At 48.9% G+C, this 10,000-nt stretch overlaps 1 protein-coding gene across 7 annotated transcripts in view; it reads right to left on the reverse strand.

The window, feature by feature from the left end:
• LOC105898929 (ERC protein 2) overlaps positions 1–10,000 on the reverse strand; it is a 222,030-nt gene that overhangs the window by 38,412 nt on the left and 173,618 nt on the right. For all 7 annotated transcript variants that reach the window (XM_031566335.2, XM_042707645.1, XM_042707644.1 and 4 more), the window contains one exon: positions 4,000–4,147. In XM_031566335.2, coding sequence (XP_031422195.1) covers positions 4,000–4,147 — 148 coding nt within the window. The remainder of the gene's footprint in view (positions 1–3,999; positions 4,148–10,000) is intronic.

Raw genomic sequence — 10,000 nt, forward strand, 5'->3', positions numbered from 1 at the left:
TGCCTCTCACAGGCCTGGCAGCGCGCGGCCAACCTCACCAACCTCAGCCACCTCTGGAGCTTCCATGAAGAATACAGAAGACATGAGGAGAGGAGAGGCTTCCGGGAAACACTGCCAAACACTGACTGTTTGGGACCTGTGTGCCTATCTGGTCTACAACACTCACAGTTACATTGATAGGACTCGGCACAGGTGTCTATATTCCAACTGCATGTTTGTACGTAACTGCAATGTATATATTTGGCTCTTTTAATTAGTTTAGTCTGAGCTCTTTCTATTTTTAAATGTGTGAACGCACCATCAGGATTGTTACTCAATTTCATTGTACTCTGTGCTACCTCTCTGAAAACATTCAAGTAAAACTACCGCCAATGCTCCAAACTGTTAATCATTCACATGCACATAGCTTGTAGACGAAGGAGAGAAGAGGGGAAGGGGACAGAGAGAGAGAGAGAGAGAGAGAGGGAGAGAGAGAGGGAGAGAGAGATAGAGAGACTGAGAAAGAGAGATGGATAGTTTGGGCCTTGAGGATGACAGCCCACGGCACCTTTCTTCCATTCTGCTCCTCAATGACAGGCACACAGTCCGAGCCCCGAGCCCCCGAGCACACAGATACTGTTACAAAACATGCTGTCCTGATCCGCTGGATGAGACACGACTCCCCTCAGGAGCGGTGCTACCATCCTCCTGCTCCCCGACATCAAAGCGCGCCGTGCCAGCCGCAATTCATCACCGGCGAAGATCCGGTCACGGAATTCCCACTTCCAGACTGATTTATGCCGGCCCACTCCACAGGTAGCCCGGCAAAACCGACCTGAGCCACCACATGTGTGTGAACCTCTCTTTCCTCAGGGAATCAACCTTTTCTAGGTGTGTATGTGTGTGTGTGTGTGTGTGTGCTGATTTACATGCTTGTGTTCTGTGCCCTAGTGTAATGTTCTTGCTCAAGGCCAGATTTCTCTCTCTTTCTCCCTTCTTTTCCTGCTTTCTTTCTCTCTGTCTGTCTGTCTATCTATCTATCTCTTCAGGCACTACTCCACCAAGCCAAAGCAGGCAGACAGGCATCATCAGCAAGGCATGCATCCAGATATCAAACCAATGCAGAAAAGACTCGCACACACACACACACACACACACACACACACACACACACACACACACACACACACACAATACACGGTAGTCAATATAAGCCAAAAGACACACAAGCAAGACTTTTCTGAGAATGTGCAGATTTACGAGGTGAGGAGAGTGATCATCCCTAGGGCTGGATGGGAGAGAAATGACATAGCACAAGCTCATACTGGCCATTATTCTCCAGGATCACTCTTATCAGAGGCAGCCACTGGCCACCTTTGAAGTCGGGTAAATCACTGCAGCTCGGGGATAAGTGGTGTGGTTGACAAGGCCAAACTTACAGGCAAGGTAAAATACAGATGCTGGAAAAGGAAGGATGGAGAAAAGTTTGTGAGAGTGTGTGTCTTCTTGTGTGTGTATGTACTGTCTTTGTGTGTGTGTGTGTGTGTGTGTGTGTGTGTGTGTGTGTGTGTGTGTGTGTGTGTGTGTGTGTGTGTAGCTTGTGTGTGTCTGTGATGACGGCTGTGGTGATAACAATCTCTAGTGGTTGACCTTGAGTTGTAACACAGCTCTAGTCAGGGCCTCTTTCAACACCTAGTCTAATGGCCATCAAAACAACCGTCTAAACCTCTTCTCTCTCTCTCTCTCTCTCTCTCTCTATGTGCCTATATGGAGAGTGAGTGGATGTGGGTGTTAATGTATAGTAAATGTATATTCATATGCACTTGTGCAGGGCATTTAATCGTGTGACATAAGAGTACCAACTCCATATCCAAACCCAAAAGGATACTCTAGTCTACCAGACCCACGGTCAAACTGCTAGTTTCACAACCTGCTCAAAACCCCCTTGAGCACATAAGAGATGGAGAGGGGGGGGGTCTACTATGTGGAGAACAAAAAGACGGGCAGCCATCATTCTTCCAGACAGACAGAGAGCACAGGCCAGGCGGCCTGAGATTTTCCACATCCCGCAAAGATTCCGTTCCACTTTAATCCCTATGGATTCGCCGCCCGTCCTCCATGGAGAGAAGGTCTGGGGAATGTGTCAGGGTGTGCGTATGCCTTGTGCTCGAGGAAGAAGCATCTGTGTGCCGAGAGAGAGAGAGAGTGTGTGTGTGTGTGTTTATCCACTTTTTGACGAAGCATTTGTATGTGTGTGTGAGCTTACATGTACCTGCGGCAGGAGGTTTCTGAAGAGGTTGTACTGTAAGCCAGAAGACGCCCTCTTGTCTGGGTAAGGGTGAGTTAGAGTTTGTGTATGGATGCTGTGAATATACAGTCACGAATGTGCAAATGAGGTATTTGTGTGTGTGTGTGTGTGTGTGTGTGTGTGTGTGTGTGTGTGTGTGTGTGTGTGTGTTTGTGTGAAAGTGAGAGAGCAATAGAGACAGAAAGAAAGAGAGACGGGGGAAGCGAGAGAGAAAGTAAAAGAAGGAACATTTTCCATGAACTTTGGAACCTGATTGAACGTTTGGATATGTTTGCGTGTTTATGTGTAGGTACATGTGTTTGATGAGTGTATATAGACATGATGTATGAGTGTAAGGGATGATTTTTCCATCTGTCTTCAATAATGTTTGAGTTTGCCCAAATACGAATGCCTGTGTGTATGTGCACTCTGCTTGTTAAGAGCAGTACACAACAAGACATGATATGAAAGCCACAATAATGTGCATTCTGTTACGCTTGAGGTTTTAATGATACAAGACACCATATGTGCCACTCAACATCTGAGTGCTTCTCATGTCCTTGTGCCTTTGTGAATGAGTGTGTGTGTGCGCATGTGTGTGTGTGTGTGTGTGGTGTATGCTAGAGTGTGTGTGTGTATGTGTGTGCGGTGTAGTCGAGTGTGTGTGAGTGTGTGTGTGTGTGTGTGTGTGTGTGTGTGTGTGTGTGAGTGTGTGTGTGTGTGTGTGTGTGTGTATGTGTGTGTGCAGTGTATGCGAGTGCACGTGTGTGTATGTGTGTGTTTGCCTGCCTGTGAGTGATTGTGAGTGTACATCCACATTCATTTGTATCGAGAAGGGTGAATGAGAGTTCCATGTCCCATATGCCTATGTCAGTTTATGTTATAGTTTGCCTGATGTATGCTTTATATAACAGTCATGGTGAAGGTTGAGTCTGTGGGTGTCTGTGCAAACATCTGCATTTCTGCTTGAGAGGGTTAGCATATGTCCATGATGAGTAGGTATGACCTGATTGTGTATACGGTTCAATGTGTGAGAGTTAGTACACACACACACCACCCCACACCCCCACCGCCCCGTGCCCCCTCTTAGTCTTCCTCTGTCCATCGTCATCATTAACACAACCAGACTCCTACGGTGTCCTGTCACTGAACCGTTTTTTACTGATCAGGAAACAGTGACGTGGGCCAAAGCGGTAAATGGATAATGACCCCACCTCACCCCCCCTCCCCCCTTTCCCCGAAATGCCAGCATAGCCCCTCCACCAAACTACTGTTTGTGTTTACGAGGTCGTGAGTGAACAGCGAAAGCATCCCGCCTTGACTTCTTCTTCTCCGCCCCTGTGGCTTCCCAGAATCCCGTGTGAGTCAGGCGGCCTGTCCCACTCTGGGCTATCGCTAACGCTAGCCTTTAGCAGTGTGGGCTTGATGTGGTTTAGGTGATTTAATAGGCCTAGCTGAATCAGCAGGAGGAATGCAAAGGTCTCTTCCCCGCTGGAGCATCACGTGTAATGGGATATACTGGGAATGCAGGCTGCACTGTGATAGCTGATAGCTAACCCCGGGCCCTCATGATGAAAATGATGGTTCACTGACTTGAATCTGTCTCCCCTATCTGCCCACCTTGTTGACTCACTGAAATGTTTTCCAAATCATGCAAGCCCTGCCAAACACAGAGCGTGATTGGCCTGACGGGTTTGATTGGCGACATGCGTCACGCAACGGGAAAGGCGTACCTGCTGCTTCAGTTGATGCATGAGGCGGTCCTTCTCTCTCTTCAGGGCCATCACCTCCTCCTGGGTCTTCTTCTTCTTAGAGGCAGAGAGCTCCAGCAGGGCGATGTTCGCGTCTTTTTCACTAATGGCTGCCAACAGGGCTTGCTGCCTGAGGGGATGAATGGGAAGAGGAGGAGAGTTAGAGCTACGGTAAGTCGTTACTCTAATCTGCACCAGATACAACCCAGCCGAGCACAACCGCATACACAGAGCGCCCACTGGAGAAAACACACACACACATACTTACGCACACTTACAGTCACAAAGCGGGGGGCAAGAGAGGGCAGGTGCACGCCGTAATGGCTCACATACCGCTGGACCGCAATACCCACAACCCCCTGCTCTCTTCCTGTCATCAGCGAGATTCTTTTGTAATGGCGGTAATTTTGACCGGGATCAGACCATTAGGACAGGGGGCGGCTAGCCATCGCGTCATGCCACAAGCGCTAGTCATGCGGCGGGACGCTATAACTCAACCTGTGTCAGACGGAAAGACACAAATATGCACACACACACTCGTGCGTGCACACACACACACACACGCAGACACTGACTGAAATATATTGCGTATCACAATCACACAATCACACACACACACACACACACTCTCACACACACCCACACATATGTGTTTCATCCAGCTGGGCTTTATAGCACTGCAGGCGAGTGGAACATGAAAGTCAGGATGGGGTTTAATATGTCCTCCATATCAGAGGCATCTCCTGAGTTATGGGCCAAAGACCAAGCTCTGAGAGGGTTCTGTATATATGATAGGGACCATATCCTGTCAGAGTGGACACTAACTGCACTCCTTGGATCCAAAGAGGAGCCATATTTATGGTAATAGCAGGACTGTAGTCATTCGCAACGGCTTAAAACAAAGCAGTGCTGATGACAGCGCACGGCGAGTGAGTGGTGTGAGGTTCAAATGCAGAGCGCCAGGCGATGTGCTCACTGAGACCCCCATGCCCTATACAGAAATAACTGTATACAGAGAGAATGCTTTACATTCTTTGGCTGGAGACTTTGGCAAAGAGAACTTCCTGAATGGATGGTTCAGTTCCAACAGTCAAAATCTGTGTGTGAGAGAGAGAGAACCACTATCATCTAAACTAACCTAAATAATTACAATTTCTTTTCAATTATAACGCGGTGCCATACTTTATGAAGTGGATAAATGTACAACACAGTGAAAGGTAGGTAGGGTGGACTCTCTCAGGACGTTTTTCAATTAAAAGCATTTCTATGTTCAACAGGGCGAGAGCGGGAAAGCAAGCGAGAGTGATGTTTTTGTTCCATGATTTAAGTCCCTTTAGTAATAACTCCATTCCGAAAATAAACACCACTCGGAGAATAAAGTCCTATTGCCGTGGAATTCCGATGCTATGTTTTCGGTACAATTATCTGAGCTAAACATCTGGATTCTCCCATTCGCTCCGGCTAATGGCGCTGTGACCCGCACAAAGTGCTGATGTGGACTTCAAACTTTAATCGCTCAATTAATCAAAGTGCCCCAGCCGTCTGACGTGAGTATCCCTCCGTCTCCCGACACCTTGCGTGTTATTCCTCTTCGCGCTCGCTAAGAGCCACGCAGGGGGAAACAGAGACGGCCTCCTCCCCTGCCTCAACCAGAGCACTGGAGCTGTAAGCACTTACACACACACACACACACACACACACACACACACACACACACACACAGTAAGAGGTACCTATAGAGAAATATTACTGGAGCTCACATACCTGGCTTTGACCAAGATGGATGGGAGGGAATGGCAGAGATGAGGGATGAAGGTGCACTCCGATGAGACACACAGACACAGCCTGACACAATAGCTCATCCCCGCACACTGTGCAATCACACACCGAGCTACCATGTTCTACTGTAAACCTTTTAGCCGTCAGAAACGTGCTATCGTGCCATCTCCGGAGCGTTGGCATACGTTTAGAATAAATAATGTATCTCTCTCGTGTCGCGCCATTCCCCCTTTCTGCTACAAGCTAGCCGTGAGAGAAGGCTGTTGCTAAACTCTGACTCAGCAAGTGCTGAGCTAGAATACCACCACCCCTTGGCTTGTGGGCGCCAGCCAAAACAAGTGCAATGTACAATTGCTGCTAAAACAATGAGACACTCCAAGCCTACAGAAACTACTGCTAATTATCTAGGGTTGCTATACTGTCGCTTAAAATCAGTGCAAGGGAGAACGATTTCCACACAGTGGTTGTAAAACTCTCACAGGGCGGACGCTATCATACCGTAAATTGCATACAAACACTTAAGACAAGATGGGCTGGCAGCTTTGGCAAATTTGAGGAAAAAGAGGACCCCATGTGTACGTTATTATTATTATATCACGGAGAAATATGTGTATCCAAGCACACATGAACTCGCACATTTGGTTTTTTTTCTCTCTCTTCTTCCTTCCGGACATATAAGGGCATGGCATGCAGTGGCAACCGTTGCCAGTGAATAAACAGAGCAGAGATTAACGCCAGCCACTGGCACTCGGGGGGTGAAGGGGCGTCACCATGACTACCATGGGAAGGGAAAGATGTGGGGGGTATGGGGGAGGCCGGGGGTCGTGGTCGTCCCCTCCTTCCTCCTCCCAGGCTGATCCTCTGAGAGGACGTTTATATTATCTGAAGAGGCATCCGAGGGGGAAACTACAACGTCTATAAATCACAGCAGGCGCAGGCTCTCATGCTAACTCACGCACAGTCATGCACAGTGCACACACCTAGCGCAGGCGAATACACATGCTAACAAATCTCATATGTCACACACCCTCAACACACACAGTCCTTGACGGTCATACACACAAATGCATATACGTAACATTGTCATAGACATTAATGAAGAACCACTCAGCTATGTACGACCTTCTCCATATGAATATAATAGAATTCACATTACATGAATGGAGGGCTGGCATGGATCATAAGGATTCCTCCAACATCTGGGTGAGAAATTGAAACTTGGGTGAACTGCTGAGATAGTGTTCCAGAGATGCCAAAAAATGTAACAGAGTTGAAACAATCAGTGCACTATTTCCACAGAGAGCATGAGATGAAGCCATCAATGTGTTCTTCATTGCGGGGCCACGGCTTAAAAGGCTTCTGGTGCTCGATTTCAGTTTCCTCCCCCCTGGCTAAGTGCAGGGAAACCCACACAGCAAACACACTCAGAGACCAGGGGCTTCGCATAACTAAAGTCATCGTATTTAGCATCTGCACACACGCTGTCTCACGCTAAGGGACGGCCACTGCCAAAAAACCTTGCGAGCCTCTCAGGCATCGCTTCCCCTTGTTCAGCTTCCAAGCGGTGCCATGATGAGTGGCTCCTCCGCCAGGCCCAGGTGAGGCCAATCGATCCAGAGGATGAATGAATGGGCAACTGACGGCCCAAACTGCCAGTCTGAAAAAAAACGCCGGATCCAAAATGGCCGCCATGCTTCAGTGCAACCAAAACTGCTTCCAGTTGCCTGATTAGTAGGGGCAAAAACCCAGCGCTCGCCCCCACGTGCGGTCAGAGGTTTCTGGTGAGAGATGCCTTCCTAAAGCCATAAAAGGGGCATTATTTTGATTAGCCGGCCCATAAAACTCTCCCCCCATCCTGAACCGAAACCCCATCTCTCCGCCCTCATCAGCCTAATTAAATGGCCTTTTGGAAAAGCGGACGGCCTAATGTCTCGCAGCAGTATTAAATCACTATTAATTTGAATAGTCATTTGGCCCGGGCCCTAAACCACCCTGACTCTGGACATAAATCCCATCGAGTGGAGGACCTGCTTCATTTATCAGCGCACAAAAACAAAACAATACTGATGATATACAGTGTAGCACGTTGCCCTCGTCTCCGCAGCCCTATTTACCATTTATCAGCGCGCCGGACGGGGGCCAAATGTCCCATTTCGATCTTATTACCAAGCTAGTTAACCTCCACTTGGCATTTTTGGCCAAACAATACGTGTTTGTGTTTCGTGGTGAAGTGAGAAGACCCGTCGCAAGCGCCGCGGAAGATTCTGGCTGGATCCAGCATGAGGAAGGGAGGGGAATGCTGCATGCTGGGAATTCTGCCACTGTCGCTTCATACTGCCCACCCTCACATTCACACCTTCCCACCAATCCTTCTTCAGATACGTAAACACAGGTGCGCTCCCTCTTTTCTAGCACAGTTAGGCCTGCAAACTTATACACACACACACATATGCACACACACACACACACACACACACACACACACACACTCACACACGCAGACGCACACGCACACGCACACACACACACACACACACACACACACACACACACACACACACACACACACACACACACACACACACAGACGTTCCTCCCCCAAGTTTTCCAAGTGATTCCTCAGTAGCACATGTGGCCGGTGAGGGCCGTGACATCTTATTTATGGGCGCTGAGGTTCCTGGATGAACATGTGATTGTAATTGCGGGTGCGTGTCCGGCACAGCAGACGGGGCCGACAGGGGCGTGATGGAGGTGAGTGATGGATGGTTGCCGTGCATGAGGAGGAGGAGGAGGAGGACAAAGAGGAGTAGAGCACCACGGCCACGGCCGACTCTGGTCTCGGAGTCGTTTTATGAAGACATCTCTCCTGTCAAGCACGGGGCCCGTGGAAAAAGAGAGGCCCCAGAGCAGATGGGCCCCAATGCACAGACAGCATAAAGCATCTAGGCCATCCCAGGGGTTAAGGTGGGGTCAAGAGCTACACGCCTTATGGGAGAGGGTGTTCATTGCCTGTGTGCGCGTGCGTGTGTGTGTGTGTGTGTGTGTGTGTGTGTGTGTGTGTGTGTGTGTGTGTGTGTGTGTGTGTCTGTATCTGTGTGTGTGAGGCAAGTTCCCACCACCTGTGCAACACAACTGTGAGAGAGTTCGCAAGCAACGAAAGACACTAAGGTAGAGATGGAAGGAGAAAGGAGGAGAGGAGAAAGAAAGAGAATGAATGAATGAATGAATGAATGAAAGCAAGAAAGCAAGAAAGAAAGAAAGAAAGAAAGGGAGAAACAGGAACATGGAAGGAGATTTAAGACCCCAGCCACCACTAAATCAGTGGCACATATTCCACCTTGTTATTCCTGCGCGTCACGCTTGAGGAAGACGTGTTTATCATTTGTGTTATGACTTTGTGCGGAGTTATTACCGAGCAGAGTCAGGGGAGGGGGGGGGGGGAATAAACAGATGCGCCCCGAAGGTGCCGGGGGGCCCACAAATCCTGCACCGGCGAGCGTTTCCGTTAGGAGACAGAGGGCATGCCGATGGAGCGCAGAAGAACGAGTGGAAGACAGGAAAAAAGAAGGAAAGAACATGAGGAACACTGACATGGTGTTCTACGACAGAATGTGGCCCCCCTGCAGCTCCCTCTAAACAGTCTCCAACAGGCAGGGAGGAGGGCTGATTACTCTGGAGACAGCAACAAACATACACACTCATACACACACACACATACAAGCACACGCACATGCACATACACACAGACACAAAGACACACACACAAACAGGAACACAAACACACACACACTCACACACGCATGCACACACAAGCACCCCCACCCCCACACACACACACACACACACACACACACACACAAACAGGAACACTCTCACACACTCTCACACACAAACAGAAAACAGACACATGCATATACGCACAACCTCACATATACGGTCTTCCTCAGCCTGAGGCAGAGGCTGTAGCTCATTCCAAATGAGCACGTCAACAGTGAGATTTAGGGAGATGACGTTATAGCCAGGCAAAAAGATCAAGGAACCTGATCTAGATTCATGTCCAACACAAATGAGAATGTGCGTTCGCTCATGATAATAGGCAAGATACAACTGGCTCAGGCGACGCGGCGGGTCCTTGCCAACTGCAGTGATGAGACCCCGAAAGCCATGATGGATAGACTTGAGAGAACACAGCTGTCATCGGCTA

This window comes from Clupea harengus, chromosome 4, assembly GCF_900700415.2.
Source record: "Clupea harengus chromosome 4, Ch_v2.0.2, whole genome shotgun sequence".
NCBI lineage: Eukaryota > Metazoa > Chordata > Actinopteri > Clupeiformes > Clupeidae > Clupea > Clupea harengus.